The sequence below is a fragment of the Lissotriton helveticus genome, chromosome 12 (genome assembly GCF_964261635.1).
Source record: "Lissotriton helveticus chromosome 12, aLisHel1.1, whole genome shotgun sequence".
In the NCBI taxonomy this organism is placed as follows: domain Eukaryota; kingdom Metazoa; phylum Chordata; class Amphibia; order Caudata; family Salamandridae; genus Lissotriton; species Lissotriton helveticus.
The window spans coordinates 899,737,751-899,757,358 of record NC_136073.1 but is presented as its reverse complement, the minus strand read 5'-3'; the positions used below and the strand labels follow the sequence as shown (position 1 = coordinate 899,757,358).

At 49.0% G+C, this 19,608-nt stretch overlaps 1 protein-coding gene across 7 annotated transcripts in view; it reads right to left on the bottom strand.

Moving 5' to 3' along the window:
• CAMTA2 (calmodulin binding transcription activator 2) overlaps positions 1 to 19,608 on the bottom strand; it is an 809,661-nt gene that overhangs the window by 648,986 nt on the left and 141,067 nt on the right. For all 7 annotated transcript variants that reach the window (XM_078668358.1, XM_078668360.1, XM_078668361.1 and 4 more), the window contains exon 3: positions 7,289 to 7,392. In XM_078668358.1, the coding sequence (XP_078524484.1) occupies positions 7,289 to 7,392 (104 nt within the window). The remainder of the gene's footprint in view (positions 1 to 7,288; positions 7,393 to 19,608) is intronic.

Genomic DNA, 19,608 nt, shown 5'->3' with positions numbered 1-19,608 from the left:
TATTATGCCCTGTTATCAATAAACAGAATTTTTAAAAAGCCAAGACTTCAGCTACTTGTGAAAGTCAAGAAGAAAGGACGAGACTTTGATGTAATGTGGGTAGTCGTTCCAGGTTTTAGAGGCCAGGTATCAGAAGGCACAGCCCGCGCACTCTGCTTTTGTGTATGCGTAGGGTGTTGTGCTAGTTAGGGACCCGTAGAGCAGAGGTGTTTGGCAGGTTGGTGGTAGTGAAAGCAGCTGTTCAGATAGACAGGGCCGGTGTTGTCTTTGTAGGTGTGAGTGAGTAGTTTGAAGTGTGCACGCTTATGTATCGGGAGCCAGTGGAGTTTCCTAGGGTGTGGTGAGATGTGGGCTCGGCGTAGGAGGCTGAGGATTCATTTAGCTGCTGCATGTTGCACTGTCTGCAGTCGTCCTGTGAGCTGGTTGGCAGTCCTTGCGCACAGGTTGTTTCTAAAACCCTTTTCCGTAGAAATGTGCATTTGAAAAGTACGTTTTTGATAATAAAAAATACAAGTGCAGCCCTACAAAAATGGCTAATAATGTGCTAAATTCTATTTATTTTAATTTGTAGAAAGAAGCACATTTTATCCACAATGTCACTAAATAAAAAGTGAACAGGAACAAACATTTTTGAAAATTTAAATAAAGGAAATTAGGTCTATGTTAGCAGATAGGCTGCAAAGGAAATAGGTTGACAGTTAAGTCAGTTCATTTTTACAGAAACACTAAGGATCCTGGGTACAAAACATACAGATTTTCCATTCTCTCGTCCAGGGAGACAGGAGGGTTGTTTATGACTTTGATGAAGATTCATCTGAAGGTAACTAGATTCAGTTATGTTTCCTTCTCCTCACCCTCAAAAGTGACATGCGCTCAACAGAATAGCAAGTCCATCACTAATAAATTTGTAAAAAATGACAAAGAGAAGGAAACAACACTAAGCTAGTCAAACAGAATATATATATATATATATATATATATATATATATATATATATATATATATATATATATATATATATATATATATAACATTTCTAATACTTAAAAATGCTGCAGTAGCTGAACTGTGTGGTCTTGGGGCCTACCATATACAGTTTTGTTGGTATTGGTGCAACAGAGCAAAATACAGGAAATAATTCAACTAGAAATGGACTGTTGAAGAATGGCTAGTCCCGTATGTAAGGGTCCATAATTTACAAACAGGTGGCCAGTCTACTGTCTCTAGTTTTATTACGGTAAAACTTGATACCTCTCACCCCATCCAGGGGATGGAAAGCCATTTCTGCGCTGGAGAAGAAGGGTCATGGAAGAAGGTTGAAGAGAAATAAAAACAAGAACATCTGATACATATTTAGGGAGAAAACTAGGAGGGGTCATCACCACAACCTTATTTTGGTGGAATAATGTCAACTTCTTATATTCTGAATTTCACTAACCCCAGAAGAGGACATTATGGCCTCTTGAAATGCTGTCTTCCAGTAGATAGGATATAAAATAGCCCTATGAGTGGGCGCAGAGGGGGACACATTAAGCTCCCAAGTAGGAGGTGGTCTCCTTAAAGGGATGGAAAACATTTTTAATTTCTTCCGATATGTCTTTTGCAACAGGAGTTTGAAAAAGTGAGGTTTGTGAAAGACACTTTTTTTTAATAAGCAAAGATGGCTGCAAGAGCTACTTTTTAATTGTTTTTAAACTACAGCCCAGCTTGAGCGAAATTCTTTGACTAATTCATTAAAAGAGAACTCTGAGTGCATGTCCTGTTTTCTGCATTTGTAAACAAGTGCATTTCAGGAAAACCTCATTTGTGTAAAACACATCATGTAGCACATCGCTGATTAACACACTGACGAGTCTCTCGAAATAATCTGCTGAGAGGATTGGTGTCTGCATTGTGGGCAGCGAGCAGATGGACTGCTGTCAGTCATTTGCTAATTGTCTGCCCTTTTAGACAGAGTTCTAGATATTGTGTTTCACTGCTTACTGGTGTAATGCATATTAAAACACAGTGGTCTGTGTGGTTAATGTGGAGGGGATTCTATAATTCCCTAGATTCCATATTTTTTTATGATTTAGTCTTTTTTAATAATTGTCATGGGCTTTTGTCTTCTTAAAAGAATAGATTTTTTACACAGTATGAAGTACATCTTAGATGTCCTATTTCTCACACTGTATACTTAACATCATTTTAAAGTGTATAGCTGTTACAACATTAAATGCATTATAGACTTCTCTACATGAACCACAGGGACCACTGTTTTTGAGATACATTTTATACATACATTGCTGTGAATCACTGGATACCCCCTTATTTAAGGAATCTGTTGGTGCACTGCAGCTTCTTCGAATTGCCCATTCGAACAAACAGGGATGAAGTTTTGATGCCCAGCAGGAAAGACTTGGAGGCAATCTAGAGGGCCCTTAAAATCAGTACGCTGGTGTGGCAAGTCCTGTGGTTCCCTAGCACACATCCTAAGCATGAAGCGGATCCATATGTCATGAATATTAGGACTTTAGTCTTGTGAATGCGTGTTACTGGTATAAAATGCACATTTGTTTATGCTATTCTTTGCTCAATGTGATAATGACGTTTGCTTAAACAGATTTACAGTACTTATTCTGAAAACCCAACTCTTATGCTCTACATTATGTGTTACTAATTTATGACAATTTTCTGAACGGTCGATGTCTATGTGTCTCATTTATTGTTATTAAAAGGAACACAGTCTCACAGAATGAAAATAAGTAAATGGACATCAGGCCATTTTCTGCTAATTGTTTGTTCTGAGAGTTTCGTCAACAGTGTAGAACACGTTACTTACCTTCAGTAACAATGTATCTGTAAGAGACATATGTTAGTTATAGATTCCTTACCTTTAGAATTATCCCCAGGCATCAGACTGGATCCGAAGAATTTTTCTCTTAGCAGTACCCCTGCGTATCAGTGGGTGGCGTCGATCGACTGCGGGTCCAGCGTCGTGGGCGCTGGGATGACGTCAAAGTGCCTACTTAGACGCTGCCCCTGGGTGCCGACGTCCGTTCTGCCACGACTTTCCACGTCATAAGTGCAGAGCCACGAAAAACACTGAACACTGGTGCGCTACAATTAGGGCCCTGCCAGGGAGTCCCTATCCCAAGAAGTCAGTTCTCAGAGCGGGGAGGATGGGTGGGGCGGTAAGGAATCTATAACTAACATTTGTCTCTTACAGATACATCGTTACCGAAGGTAAGTAACTTGTTCATATGAAAGAGACAGTTTGTTATTGACTCCTTACCTTTAGAATAGATACCCCAGCAATACCATCCCGGAGGAGGGTCTGCGAACTAAGTTCACACCAGAAAGTCCTGGAAGTCTGAACTAGCAAAATAGCCATCCCTCCAGACTTAACTGTCCAGGCAGTAATGTCTGGTGAACGTGTGCAAGGATGTCCACGTAGCTGCCTGACAAATATCAAGAAGTGGGACCCATGTGCCAATGCAGTAGTTGCTGCTGTAGCTCTAGTGGAATGAGCACGGAGTTCCACTGGAGGTTCCTTTTTCGCTAAAGCGTAACAGGTTTTAATACAAAGGCCAACCCATCAGGAGATGGTACGCTTCTGAACTGCCTGGCCTTTCTTGGCACCTACATAGCTAACGAAGAGTTAATCATCTACCCTGAAATCTTTTGTGCGGTCAAAGTAAAAGGATAATGCACGTTTAGGGTTCAGACGGTGAAGTCTCTCCTCCTCCTTAGAAGGGTTCGGAGATGGGAAAAAGATGGGCAAAGTGATCATTTGTCCTATGTGAAATGGTGTACCACTTTAAGAAGGAACGAGGACCTCGTCCTAAACACCACTTTGTCCGGATTCACAGAGAAGAAAGGGGGCTTAGAAGATAGAGCTTCATGATCACTCGCTGTGCGATCAGAAGTGATGGCAACAAGGAAGGCCGTTTCAGAGTAAGAAGCCTGAGAGAACAGTTGTGAAGAGGCTCGAAGGGAGCACACATAAGATATGTGAAAACAAGATTCCAGTCCCATTGGGGCATTATGAAAAGAGAAGGAGTAATGCCCTTAAATGCTCTATTTACCATAGGAGACTTGAATAAGGATGGCTGATCTGGCAGCTGAAGAAAAGAAGAGATAGCCGCAAGATAGCCTTTAGGTGTGCCCAGAGCGGAACCCTGCAGGGCCAAAGAAAGTATATACAAGAAAGGGGCAGAAAGGGGATCCACAGCCTTCGCTGTGCACCATGACACAAACTTGTTCCATCTACAGGCATATACCGTTATAGTGGAGGGAAGCCTGCCTGCCAAGATGACATTACAAACTTCGGATGGAAGGTCAAAAGCCGCTAATTGTCGACGCTCAATCTCCACGCAAGGAGGTGGAGGCTGGACAAGTTCGGGTGAAGAACCGTCCTCTGCTGCGACAAAAGATCCTCCCAATGGGGCAGTATGATCGGAGGATTGATGGCTATGCTCAGGTGCCTGGGGTACCAGACTCTTCGTGTCGAGTCCGGGTTCAAAAGAATGACTTGGGCCCGGTCGCATCTTCTTCAGCACTCAGGGCAGAAGCGGTACAGGAGGCTGCAACTCCACTTGCAACGTAAAGCATCGCCGAGAGAGTGCCGCCTAGGAAACTTCAATGCGTAGAACTGCTGACATTGCACGTTCTCTTCGGTGGTGAACAGATCTAACCAAGGCTCTCAGCACCACTGAAAGAGACCTTGCATTATCTCAGAGTGAAGACGCCATTCGTGATCCACCAGGCACAGACGGTTGAGTTGGTCCGTCCTGGCGTTCAAAGAACCTGCCAGTTGTTGAAACACCAGGGTCATGCCCTGATGTTTCAGCGTCTCCAGAAGCATGTCCAGAGGTAAAGAGCCTCTTGACACACGGTACACCACCCCACCCGCCCTGTTTGTTGCAGTATCACATGGCGGTGGTGTTGTTGGTGAACATCTGTACCACTTTCCCTTTGAGAGAGGGAAGGAATGCTTTTAGTGCCAGGCGGATGGCCCGAAGCTCCATCAGGTTGATATGGAGCCCAGACTCCACTTCTGATCTCCGCCTCTCCCAGATGGCTGCCCCATCCCAGAAGTGACTCATCTGTCACCACTGTGAGACCTGGTTGGGGAAGGGAGAGGGATCTGCCTCTGACCCAAGCTTGGTTCATTAGCCACCACTGCAATTGTTGTGTAGTTCCCTCCGAGATCTGGACATAGTCAGAAAGATCTCTGTCATTCACTTTTTACCCATGTATAATTTTACATACATAACATGGCTTCTCCCTGTGACAAATTAAAAAACAAATGCCCTCCAGCACCTAGTCTACCACCCACTGTGCTATCCCACACCCACCCCTCCCAAAGAGGAGTCCTCTGCCCTCCATCATAGCAGAAAGTCAGCGCTGAACTTACAGGTTCTCAGAGAGGGCTGTCAGAGCAGCCTGATATTCCTTTATGTTGAGCAACAGTGGGTGACATTTCTTATCCACTGTTATTACGTTATAGCAATGAATAAATAGATTTACAAATGGATGTTCATGTTGCAGGCTTTCAGTGAGAGCCACATATAACAAACTAACTATGTCATAATCCTGTACGGGACTCACTTATCTATTTGTTAATTATCAAGAGACCTCCGTGTAAGAGTCCTAACCAACCAAACGCGACCCCATGGTTGCACAAGATTTGAAATATATGTAACATAGGGGAAGGTCACACAGAACTCACATCACACCTCAGTGAACTACACTGGCTCCCGATACACAATGAATTCAAACTCCTCACACACACATTAAAGGAACTGCACGACTCAGGCCCCAAATACCTGAACAGTTGCATCTCCGTCCACCAAACACCCAGAGACTTTGGCTCCATAGAACTCCTACTCACACAAATCCCAAGCTGACACAGAACCAGAGCCGGAGGACGGACGTTCTCCTACATCGCTCCTGAAGTGTGAAATGACAGCCTGCTCCTCATCAGAGCGGCCTCCTCCTCTCTTCTTTGATTCCGCAAGAAGCTGAAGAACTGGCTTTTCAATTAACCAACCCTCCCTCGGCAGGGATGGGCACACACAACTGCACTGCACCAGGATACCCTCATGGGAGATTAACCAACCTACCGTAGGCAGGGATGGGCACACACACTCTCGGCATCAGGATACCCCCGTGTGGGTGATTAACCAACCCACCCTAGGCAGGGATGGGCGCACACACACCTGCACTACACCAGGATGCCCTTGTGGGTGATTAACCAACCTACTATAGGCAAAGCGGGCACATACACCTGCACTGCACCAGGATACCCTCGTGGGGGATTAACCAACCTACCATAGGCAGGGCTGGGCATACACAGTCTCGGCATCAGGATACCCCCGTGTGGGTGATTAACCAACCCACCCTAGGCATGGCTAGGCACACACACACACTCTGCACCAGGATACCCTTGTGGGTGATTAACCAACCTACCGTAGGCAGGGATGGGCACACACACTCTCTGCATCAGGATATCCACTTGTGCGTGATTAACCAACCCACCCGAGGCATGGCTAGGCACACACACACACACACACACTCTGCACCAGGATACCCTCGCAGGTGATTAACCAACCTACCATAGGCAGGGCTAGGCACACACACACCTGCACTGCACCGGGATACCCTTGTTGGTGGTAGTGTGTTTTGCAAACAAAAATAACACAATAAGTATAACACTTTCAATTCCTAATTATCAAGCAAAATATGATGGACTATGTCCCCATGTATTGCGTATACACAGACAATTGTTGCTGTTAACAAAACTGTGTAGAGAACTCCATAGACTCTTTGGAAATATAAAACTTATCACTTAGCTAAGCCAGCCAAGGTCATTCCCCTAGAGACAGCGATGAACCTGTGGCATCCTTGACGCTGCTCTAACTAGGTACTATACATTTGTTTCCCAACTTGAAATCACCAATCACACACTACACTGTTCTGAAAGCCTGAGACATGCTACAATACAAAAACTGTAACAACTCTTGATTATTGCTATACATTTGAATAAATAAAAAACAAAATATTTCTGGCCAAGAAAGGCAGACAAAAGAGGCAAACCCACATCACACTCTAATGTTTAAGAAAAGGAATCTTGGGGACATGACTTTGTGAATGGGCTCCTAATTAATCTGGCAAAGGTAAATGGCAAATACATATTATGCAAATGGCATGGCTACCGCGTACAGGTATTTGAAGCTAGGCTTAGTTAGCAAATGAAAATGGTAAAAAGACAGATGTGCAACCATGTTGGATAGCAGTAACTAACCTCATTTGTGTTCCATCGTAACCTCTCTTTGGGCAGCAGGGTACACTTCGGTAAACACTCCAGAAGCTTCTTAGGCAGGAAAACCTTGATGTGATGGTTGTTCTCTATGAAATTAAACAAAATGAGAAATTTTAATAATCAAACAACCAAGTTACTTATCTTCTGTTCGCTCTTTCTGGTGGATATTCTAACTGTAGATTCCTCACCTTGTGAATTCCCCCAGGCGCTGGACATGATAAGCAATTGTTCCCATGTGCCAGTGGATGGCACAAGGCAGCTGTGTTCTGTCTCTTGAAGTGATGGTGCACAGGAGTATGTAGGCAGCACTCCTGAACATGGACACCTGTTTCCTAGTTTCACTTTTCTGTACCCTCAGAGACACATCAATTATGCCAGATCATTACAGGACAGTGTGCAAAATCTAACTTTGAATCTTTTCATACTCATAAAGTTCTCTGCACAGAACAAAGAGGCGGGAGGGAAGTGAGGAACCTGCAGCTAGAGTATCCTCATTATCTAACTTTTATCCATCCGGAGAACAAGTAACTTGTTATTTGGTAAAAAAGCAGATGTATCTTAGATTAGACACCAAAGCAGTAGCTCCGAAATGGAGGAGGCTCTGACAAAAGGACTTACCCATGGACATTCTGCAGTACCTTGCAGTCAAAATGCCTCTCTCTGCGGACCTGAGCTTGAAGATAGTAACTACTGGTGAAGGCCTGAACTGACACCTATGTGAAGGCCGCGCAGATGCACAGCACCAGAAAACCTCCCATTCTCGCCATAGTGGCAGGCTAGGCGAAATTAGCAAAGGGCCCTCTGGCCAGGAGACAACATTTTTATGGACAGGACATTCCATCTCAACAAAGTTAATACTCCTTAGACAGGATCCATGAAGAAACTAAGGGCCCTCTTTGGATTCAACTGATGAAGTCTCTCTTGCTCCTAACGAGGATTGCAACAGAAAGAAAAAAGTAGGGCTGTGGCAGACACGGTCATGCTTGTTGAGTACTGTGTGGCAATTGTGTGGTCCGTTAAGACCTGGACCGATGGATGGCAGAAAAGCTTTCAGGATCAACAGAATGGCATGCAGTTCTTGAAGATTGAAATTGTGTTTCAGCTCCTCCAGAAATAAAAGGCCTCGGATTTCTACCTGGTCCAGGTGACAGACACAACTCTGAAATGATGCATCGATCACTACTGTGAACCCTTGAGGGTAGGTCAGAAAGGCCTCTGTCATCCACCAAGGAAGTTCCCGAACTGCCTCATCAGAGGTGTGGATGTTGTCTGAAAGGCAACTCTAGCCCAGAGCCCACTGCAGACCTTACGTGTGCTTATGAATACTGAGGACCAGCAGGACGCATAAGATCAAGAGTCCAAGAAGCTTCAGAATCTTCGAGGCCTGTACACAAGAGTGAGCACAAAACACTGAGACCTTAACTCAAAGCCACCATGTAGGCAGTTGGCTCTTTATATGATATAACACTAAGAGGTTATATTGTGCAAGGAGTCCAGAGATTCCCCAAGAAGTAACAGGCCTCAAAGTAAACGCAAAAAGACAGTTGTCATGCGCACAGTGATTAATACATGACACACAACTCAAAAAGGAGATCCACACTAATTTTATGAAAATAAGCTTCTTTCAGGATTTATTTTAAGACCAAGAAATTTGTAACAAGCATTTACAATGCAACGGTTTTGCCTTTGGAAAAGTTAGAGCTATTGGCATTGTAAATGACAATTTCTTTATTTATGTGTTCGTTTTGAAAACTGATAAATAAATGGCATTGTCCTTTACAATGCCAATAGCTTAATCTCTCGCAAATGCCACACACACCCACACCGAACCCCCCACACAGAGCCCCCTCACACACACAGGGCCCCCCTACACACACACCCACAGAGCCCACACACACCCACACAGAGCCCTCACACACACTGCGAGACCCCCCACACACCCAGACTGAGCCCTCCACACACCCACGCAGAGCCCCCCCCACACACACCCACAAAGAGCCCCCCACACACCCACACAGAGCCCCTCCACAGACCCACACAGAGTCCCCTCACACACCCACAAAGAGCCCCCCCACACACCCACACAGAGCCCTCCACACACCCACAGAGCCCTCCACATACCCACACAGAGCCCCACACACACCCACACAGAGCCACCCACACAGAGCCCTCCACACACTGCGAGCCCCCTGTGCAAGTTATACACTGTTGTTAGAGATGAACCGACCGCATAGGTAACCAATAGGTGTAAAAAGGCCTTCAAAGGTGACAGACTGGGGAGAGAGATGATGATGTAGGAGTGAGAGAGAGAGGGATTGTGCAGATAAAAGAGGAGTGTTAAAAGGGTTGTACACAGCAAGAAGTCTGAGAGGGAGTGTGTAGATAATGGGTAGGTTTGGGTGGGAGAAGCTCTTTGTGTAACATCAGTTGTACAAAGGATTGTACAGGCAACAAACAAGTGTGAAAGGGGCTGCAATGATGTACACTGGTGAAAGGGAGTGCTGCAGACAATAGCGAGGTGTCACAGAGGAACAGCAGACAGTAGGTAGGTGTGAGATAGCTGGGCTGTGAAACTAACTCAAAGGTGGGAAAGGGTTCTTCACAGGCAAGAGACAGGTGTCAAAGGGTGTACAATACTTTTGCACAGAGCAGGCTGTGAGAGATGGGGGAAAGCAAGTCACAATGCACTTTACTTCCAACAGGCTTGTGTTATCTGCAGAAAATGGTCAGCACCAAAGGAGATCAACATGAGGCCAAGTGAAGGCACCCAAGGGGTGCAGCAGTAGATTAACCACCCAAGAGGGGGATTTAGAAAGTACCACATAATCACAGTACATTAAGAGCACAACACAAAGCCTTGTCCGTGCCAGAAAGTAAGGGGTATAACTAAATGCATACGTACCACTAACGTCAATTTCTGTGGCTTAATGTGCAGTTTCATGCCACAAAAACTATAACTGAGCCCACAGTATTACAATGGACAATGCATCGCTTCCAGTTCACACTGGTCATTGTATAATTATGTAAGGCAGGGTGCCTATTTTGGAGGCGAACGTAGCAGACAATCTGTAACAAAACTATTTAAAAAAAAAAGAAATGTCACATGTATTTCTTTCCGCTGAGGTATAAAGATGCTTAAAGCACAAGTATTGACAAAAACAACAGAAATGGCCTTTGGGACTCATTGATTTTGCCACTGGTTTTTAGCAATGATCTACTGCGTGCATGTTGTTGTGAGTGTGTAAGAGGCATGCGTGTGGTTGTCAGTGTGTGAGGGGTGCGCGTGTGGTTGTGAGTGTGTAAGAGGCGTGAGTGTGCCTCCAGAGTGCTGGTCTGTGAAGGGTGCGCGTGGGGCTGATGGCGTGCGTGTTGTTAGTGTGTAAAAGGCGTGCGTGTGGTTGTGAGTGTGTAAGAGGCGTGCGTGTTGTTGTGAGTGTGTATAAGGTGTGCGTGTGGTTGTGAGTGTGTAAGAGGCGTGCGTGTGGTTGTGAGTGTGTAAGAGGCGTGCGTGTGGTTGTCAGTGTGTGAGGGGTGCACGTGTGGTTGCGAGTGTGTAAGAGGCGTGCGTGTGGTTGTCAGTGTGTAAGAGGCGTGCGTGTTGTTGTGAGTGTGTATAAGGTGTGCGTGTGGTTGTGAGTGTGTATAAGGTGTGCGTGTTGTTGTGAGTGTGTATAAGGTGTGCGTGTGGTTGTGAGTGTGTAAGAGGCGTGCGTGTGGTTGCGAGTGTGTAAGAGGCGTGCGTGTGGTTGTCAGTGTGTGAGGGGTGCGCGTGTGGTTGTGAGTGTGTAAGAGGTGTGTCTGAGTGTGTAAGAGGCGTGCGTGTGGTTGTCAGTGTGTGAGGGGTGCACGTGTGGTTGTGAGTGTGTAAGAGGCGTGCGTGTGGTTGTCAGGATGTGGTGGGCGCGCGTGTGGTTGTGAGTGTGAGGGGTGCGCGTGTGGTTGTGAGTAAGAGGCATGCGTGTGGTTGTGAGTAAGAGGCATGCGTGTGGTTGTGAGTGTGTAAGAGGCGTGAGTGTGTTAGGCGTGCGTGTGCCTCCAGAGTGCTGGTCTGTGAAGGGTGCGCGTGGGGCTGATGGCGTGCGTGTGGTTGTGAGTGTGTATAAGGTGTGCGTGTGGTTGTGAGTGTGTAAGAGGCGTGCGTGTGGTTGTGAGTGTGTATAAGGTGTGCGTGTTGTTGTGAGTGTGTATAAGGTGTGCGTGTGGTTGTGAGTGTGTAAGAGGCGTGCGTGTGGTTGTGAGTGTGTATAAGGTGTGCGTGTGGTTGTGAGTGTGTAAGAGGCGTGCGTGTGGTTGTCAGTGTGTGAGGGGTGCACGTGTGGTTGCGAGTGTGTAAGAGGCGTGCGTGTGGTTGTCAGTGTGTGAGGGGTGCGCGTGTGGTTGTGAGTGTGTAAGAGGCGTGCGTGTGGTTGTCAGGATGTGAGGGGCGCGCGTGTGGTTGTGAGTGTGAGGGGTGCGCGTGTGGTTGTGAGTAAGAGGCATGCGTGTGGTTGTGAGTAAGAGGCATGTGTGTGGTTGTGAGTGTGTAAGAGGCGTGAGTGTGTTAGGCGTGCGTGTGCCTCCAGAGTGCTGGTCTGTGAAGGGTGCGCGTGGGGCTGATGGCGTGCGTGTGGTTGTGAGTGTGTATAAGGTGTGCGTGTGGTTGTGAGTGTGTAAGAGGCGTGCGTGTGGTTGTGAGTGTGTATAAGGTGTGCGTGTTGTTGTGAGTGTGTATAAGGTGTGCGTGTGGTTGTGAGTGTGTAAGAGGCGTGCGTGTGGTTGTGAGTGTGTATAAGGTGTGCGTGTGGTTGTGAGTGTGTAAGAGGCGTGCGTGTGGTTGTCAGTGTGTGAGGGGTGCGCGTGTGGTTGTGAGTGTGTAAGAGGTGTGTCTGAGTGTGTAAGAGGCGTGCGTGTGGTTGTCAGTGTGTGAGGGGTGCACGTGTGGTTGTGAGTGTGAGGGGTGCGCGTGTGGTTGTGAGTGTGTAAGAGGCGTGCGTGTGGTTGTCAGGATGTGAGGGGCGCGCGTGTGGTTGTCAGTGTGTGAGGGGTGCACGTGTGGTTGCGAGTGTGTAAGAGGCGTGCGTGTGGTTGTCAGTGTGTGAGGGGTGCGCGTGTGGTTGTGAGTGTGTAAGAGGTGTGTCTGAGTGTGTAAGAGGCGTGCGTGTGGTTGTCAGTGTGTGAGGGGTGCACGTGTGGTTGTGAGTGTGTAAGAGGCGTGCGTGTGGTTGTCAGGATGTGAGGGGCGCGCGTGTGGTTGTGAGTGTGAGGGGTGCGCGTGTGGTTGTGAGTAAGAGGCATGCGTGTGGTTGTGAGTAAGAGGCATGTGTGTGGTTGTGAGTGTGTAAGAGGCGTGAGTGTGTTAGGCGTGCGTGTGCCTCCAGAGTGCTGGTCTGTGAAGGGTGCGCGTGGGGCTGATGGCGTGCGTGTGGTTGTGAGTGTGTATAAGGTGTGCGTGTGGTTGTGAGTGTGTAAGAGGCGTGCGTGTGGTTGTGAGTGTGTATAAGGTGTGCGTGTTGTTGTGAGTGTGTATAAGGTGTGCGTGTGGTTGTGAGTGTGTAAGAGGCGTGCGTGTGGTTGTGAGTGTGTATAAGGTGTGCGTGTGGTTGTGAGTGTGTAAGAGGCGTGCGTGTGGTTGTCAGTGTGTGAGGGGTGCGCGTGTGGTTGTGAGTGTGTAAGAGGTGTGTCTGAGTGTGTAAGAGGCGTGCGTGTGGTTGTGAGTGTGTAAGAGGCGTGCGTGTGGTTGTCAGTGTGTGAGGGGTGCGCGTGTGGTTGTGAGTGTGTAAGAGGTGTGTCTGAGTGTGTAAGAGGCGTGCGTGTGGTTGTCAGTGTGTGAGGGGTGCACGTGTGGTTGTGAGTGTGTAAGAGGCGTGCGTGTGGTTGTCAGGATGTGAGGGGCGCGCGTGTGGTTGTGAGTGTGAGGGGTGCGCGTGTGGTTGTGAGTAAGAGGCATGCGTGTGGTTGTGAGTGTGTAAGAGGCGTGCGTGTGGTTGTCAGGATGTGAGGGGCGCGCGTGTGGTTGTGAGTGTGAGGGGCGCGCGTGTGGTTGTGAGTGTGAGGGGTGCGCGTGTGGTTGTGAGTGTGTAAGAGGTGTGCGTGTGCCTCCAGAGTGCTGGTCTGTGAAGGGTGCACGTGGTGCTGAGGGCTGTTGTGAGTGATTGCTGCAGCATGGGTGTGTGCCTGAGCTGTGAGTGGGGCCAGACTGCTAGAATGAGAGCACGGTGTGTTTGGGGTGCTGTGGGGAAAGGACGGCCTGTAGTCTGGAAGAGTCGGAGATGCAAGAGCTGAGTGTAAATGGCCTCCTGTGGGGCACTGGCTGTCATGTGCGGGGCGTCAGTGAAGCCCCGGGTGTGACCAATGCATGTGTGTACCTGCGCCAAGGATCCAGCGAGATGTCTCGAGCAAGGACACCTGGTACAAGCTGAGCCCTGATGATGAGACGTAGTCCCCGGCAGTGACGTCACTCCTAACGCGCACATCTTTTCTATTGCAGTGACTGACGTGGTTGACCTGGACCTCGGCCTCTCGGGCCGCTCCGGCGGGATGGTCACAATCACCGTGCTGCTGGTTCTGGCTCTCATTGCAGCACTGGTCGTTGGGCGGGAAAAGTCACCGCTCCCCTAAAGATGGCATCGGCCATCACAGTGACTGACAGACACTTGCAGCACATCCCTCGCGCCCCATGAATGGAAATCACATGTTGTGCTTAGGGGGGACGTTTCTTCTTCAGAGCATTGTCCCAGCAGATTCATGTAGATGACCTTTCAGCTTTTGTGGTACAGAGCAATGCTTCAAGACGCCACGAGGCCACTGCTTGTTCTAGCAGCTAACTGAGCTCCGGTTGGCCATATAAACTGGCCATCCTTATTAACAACTTAATTCATTGCACATATGAAGAAAATATTAAATGATGGAAAATATATCCTCTGTTTAGGAGCGCTTGACCTCCGGAATTTCCTAGTGCTTGTTGGGGATAAAGTAGGAAGAATAACAACTCGCATACACCATGCCCACCGCCAGCCTAGGAGTGGCACTGCCCATGGCCGCCCTCAACATTAGTAGGCCTCTGTAAACATCGAGGCAGAAGGGGGTGGCAGGAAAGGAGTGACATCACTGCAGAGAGGCCATTCTGTTTGTGCCGCCCAGGGCCGGCTTTTGGCATGGGCGAGCGGGCTCCATGCCCAAGGCGCAGGCTTCAGAGGGGCGTAAGGAGCTGTCTGCATTAATGTCAGCAGAGACCCTGCTTCTGGCTCCAGAGCTGCAGACCTGTTTTTAACACCCCATCAGCCTGCTTTCTTGCCCTCCCATCTCCTCCCACCCGCTGCTGCCATGCACCATTAACCCCCCTCCAACCAACAGCTTGGCACCAGGGTGAGATGCAAATCGGTGCATAATGCAGGTGAGTGGGGTGGCGCAGGGATCTGTGCAGAGGCCAGACACTACTAATGCAATCCTCCAGGGGCGGCCCTCTGAACCCAAGGGCTCCCGCTGCCTCGTTTTATTCACCAGCAGGAGGGCGCCAAATGCATTTCCGCCCAGGGCGCTACCCGACAAAGGCGGGCTCTGGAAGACAAAAGGGGGATAAATGCAGAGCAATCAAGGCACGGACAAGCATTGGTACTGGGCAAGCGTCCCATGCTTCCGGGGGCGACACCTACACAAGGACAGCAGCTCGTCCACGACTCATTTGCACTTCTGTGCAGCGCTGGGTCTGAACTTCAGGTGTGACGCATGTTTATGCAACAGCCACAGGGGCGGCGGGTTCCCTCTCCTGGCATTGTAACGGGGGAGGCCTTCCATGTTCGTTGCACGGAAAACACCGGCCATATGACCGAGCCGTAAAGATGCGAGGCGGTGAGTGACATACACATATGTAGTTACAACGTCATACTGTGCAAGGCCTCAAGGACCTGTGGATGTACTCAAACCTTCAGACTGTCGCCAGGTTCAGTCTGTCTCCAACTCCAAACGCGCCGGCCAGGCAGCCCTAGCGCCAAGCATTCCCTGCAGTTGTGTGGCGCATGCAAAGCACATCGGTGAAGTCACGAGCAGGCTCGTGGAGAGGGGTCGAGGTGTGCAGTGCCGTGATCTCACACTCGAAACAAGGGTGGAGAGCATTCTATGAGACCCCTTGCTGCCGGGAGGGCCCGCCGCCTCACGTCCGGCCCGTGTCCCGCCCCCACCCCCACCCCAAGAGAAGGCCGGGGAGACTCAGCTCCCCCCCCCCCCCCCCCCACCCCACCCAGACCCCGGTACAGAGATACCCTCTGCTCAGATAGCGCCCTGGGCAAAACCAGCAGAAAGCACGGACACTGCACAAGCGCTACTTCACCGCCTAGAACCTCCAAGTCTTTCAGGAGGCGCTAGTTCCAAGTAGGCAATTGTTATCTACTTGGAACTAGCGCCTCGTGATAGATTTTGAGGCTCTAGGCGGTGCACTAGCGCTTGTGCAGTGTCCGTTCGTTCTTCTGGTTTTGCCTCCTCCTAGACTCGTGTGCATCGCACCCTCATGATAACTTTCAGAGCACGCACAATAAAATGAAGGGCTTCTAGGAGCTTGGAGAACAGTCCTGGATTTTGACGAGAATGTCAAATGTACATGCAGAATTCCAAATGGATAATTCTGCACAGTGGATGTCCATTTGTGTCAGTTTAAAACATAGAATTATTTTCTCTTATGTAGTTATAATTAGAAGGAATATTTATTCCATGAAGTAACCGCTTTCTAAAAACGATGTTCGAATACAGGAGTGTTCCTTCTCAGCGCCAACTTGACCTGAAGCTTTTGGAGCGCTTTACACACGCATCACTTACATTGCCTGACAGGCCCTTTATTCCACTGTGCATTTACCCCGTGGGTCGGTGCCCTTGGGGGTGGTTTTGAAAGCCCGGGGCCGCTCCCGGTGTCCCTGTCACTTTCCGCAGGCCGCAGCTCCCCCATTTTAACTGCAGCAAAGAGAGGCGTCGAGAGAGATATATAGATGGGAGGGTGGGCATAGGTAGAGAGAAAGCGATTAGCGATGGAGAAGAGAGAGAGAGGCGAGAGTGGATGGGCTCAGGGAGGTATTGCGCAAAGAGTCGAAGGGGGGGTGGGGGGGGGGTGGGGGTAGAGAATGTGGTGTTAGGGGCCAGAGCTGTATCTTTGAAATTGGGAAACCCAGGTACAAGTTTTGGCGTCTTCTCAAAATCCTGCACTTCTGGACAAATTACTGAATCTCCCCGTGCCTAAAAATACCACAAAAAAATTAATGAGACATTGTGTAGTTGGTGCTGTAGCATGTTGGTGAAACTGCGCCCATGAGAGTGACGTGGTTTCTATGGCTGTACGTCAGACGATCACATATAGAAATATTCTCTGACATGCACATTGTCTGGTTGGGTGTAGATTTTTTAAATTATTAACCACATGGGGCCCTATTTTTCAGAAGGGTATTTGGACGCTATATTTTGTCAGCGTTTGAGTGGTGCGCTATACTTTACAGATGACTCTGCAGCTGAAACTGTTTGCAGCTGTACTGCAGTCGGGCCGTGCCAGCCCTCGGAGACCAGCCTCTTCACACGTCCCCCCCTGTGCTGTGATCGTGTGAACGAGCAGTCCAGAGACGTGTCCGGCTGACGACCTGGCGGTGGCGCTCCCAGAGGTGTCTGCGCCTCGAAGAGGTTCGGTCAGCCGTGAAACAACACCCCCCCCCTTAACTCTGTCACACCGCGTTTGTAAAGATGTGAGGGCCTGGACTCCATCACTAGCGCTGCTGGCCTGGCATGGATGCTCCCGTTTCGCAGCGCTAGCTGCGTCACACGTTCCCTGCCCGCTGTCCATGTGGCGGTGCACTTTGTTCAGGGTGGAGAGCGGGCAAAGGTTGCACGTGGCTCGGAAGATATCAGGCGCAGGCAAGGCAGAAAAGGCGCCTTCTGCCTCAGCGGTGAGAAGCGAGAGATGTACGTGAACCCCAGCAGGGATACTTCCTCTGATGATTGTGTCAGATCACTCACCAAGCAGGAAGGCGGGTGCCGGCTCAATGCCAGACCAGATTCGGGGGCGTTCCCGGCTTTCGGCTGACGTCGCGTGACGTCGGCAAAAGCCAAAGAATCTCGGGAACGCCCCCGAATCTGGTCCGGCATTGACGGACAGGCCCCTCGTCCAATGGCTAGGCTCCATTTATGGAGCCAGCCAATGAATGACGAGGGCCGACCCAAACCCACACTACAGTTCTCATCAGGTTTTCGACTGCGCGAAAAAGATGCGCAGAGCGCATCTTTTCGCCAGGCAAAACCTAAAAAGGTAAGTATGTTTTTCATAAGAAATACTTTTCACTTTAAAAAACAGACACACTGCAATTTTGTGTTTAGCAATGTTAACCTATGGGAGGAAAACAAGAATGCGGTGTTGCAGGTTAAGTACACAACTTACAGTCTTGGTTTTCAGGATGAAGAATCAGCACCAGGCAAGGTTCAGGTAAGTAGCAAATCTGCACCTCCAGAGGCACATGGGCGGCCAGGTGCAGGGTTCAAACTCGGGATCTGGTGCCAATGTTATCAAAGGAGAAAGGGGGGTAATCGAAGAAATGCTGCTCACAGGTGAGTAACACGGTTTGGTAACACAGTCTTGGGGGGGTTAAGGTAAGCACGGGGGGCCACAAGGCAGCACCAAATTTACACCATCAATGACACAGGGACGGCCGGTGCAGAGTACCAACACAGCGATGTGCGCCCAATGCAAACCAATGGGGGGAGTTCGGTTTTGTTGAAAGGCTACAGCCTCATGCCAGGAGGCAGGACGAAGAAAACACACAGTTGCCCAGGTAAGTAGAGACGCTAGGGGGCTTAGGGACACCATTGGTTGTGCTCCCCAAGACCCAGGGGCTTAAAGAGTTTAGGATGTCCTTAGGCGTTGGAAAAGTCTCAACAGGAAGGTCACAGTTAGGGGGCAGTTTTTGAATTGAGGTTCCAGGCGTCGACGTGAAGTACGGCAGAAGTCAGCCCACGGAGGACTCTTACTCAGAAGTGCTGGGGGTCCTTCACAGGACCAGTGGGCCATTTGACTTGGGCTGTGGGAGTTGGGTCCAGAGTTGGGTCTTTCAGTAGTTTTGCGGTTCCTCAGGACAGAGTTCTTTGTTCTTTAAAGTTGCTTTCTTCTGGACAGGTCCGCCGTCCATGGGAGATCTTGATCTTTGTCAAAGGAAGGCAGTCCTCACAAGGGTTTGGAGGTCGCTGGGTTGCAGGACAGGTTGTCTTTTTGTGCACGATCATCGGGGACTACAGACAGGCCGGTACGGCTGGGGCCAGGTCAGTTGGTGTCTGTAGTCTTCTCTGCTGGTGCAACGCTTTAGTGAATGGCTCTTCTTAGGTCGTCAGGAATATGATTTCAGGGTCTCGGGATGCCACCTAAATACTAGATTTAGGGGTGCTACAGGCACTTAATATCCGGCAACAATTAACCCTATTAGAGAATGATACCTATGATCGCACTCATGCCACCGTATTTGCTGTTGACGTCAAAAACGCATCTGACAGCCTGGAATGGAGCTATTTATACGGGGTGCTGAAGCGTCTCAAATTGAGACTGGGATTCCTGCAATGGACAAAGTTCCTCTATAACGACCCAAGGGCTAGAGTCCGAACAGGACAAGCTGTCTCTGACAGTTACTGCATAGGGTGAATAACAAGACAGGGTTGTTTCTGGTCTCCACTGCTATTTGCTCTGGCGTTGGAGCCTCTGGCCTGCCATGCCAAATCAGGAGAATGGTATCAGGGAGTATTGACTGGCGGCAGATCTCACCGGATATCCCTGTATTCAGATGATTTATTGATATTCCTCGGGAACACGGCAGACGACTTGAGAGGAGCTAGGGACATGCTAGTGAAATTCAGAGCGCTATCAGGATTAAGGGTAAACTGACAAAAATCCAAACTGTTCCCAACACAGGCGGACAGGGAATCCCCAGACAGTCTGGACTTGCTACATTGGGAACCCCGCTAATTGCAATAGCTAGGGGTTCGCATATACCATGACCCCTCTGATCTCCTGGAAGGGAATGTAGGTATAGCTGTTAAATTCCTAAAAAAGAAAGAGTTCTGGAGAATACTCCCTCTTTTGGTGGCGGTCACAGTGGCACTCCTTAAAATAGTGGCGCTCCCGCCTTTGTTGCACTTGTTCGTGGTGCTGCCTGTAAGGATCCCTAGGGGAGTGTTCAGGGAATTAGGCTTGATGACCATTGGGTTTCTATGGGGCTCAGGATGGAAAGTGTGGCGCTTGCTACATTGCAGCACTAGGTGATGGACGGGGGGTCAATGCAGTGAGGCATACTATCTCTTTGCATAACTACATT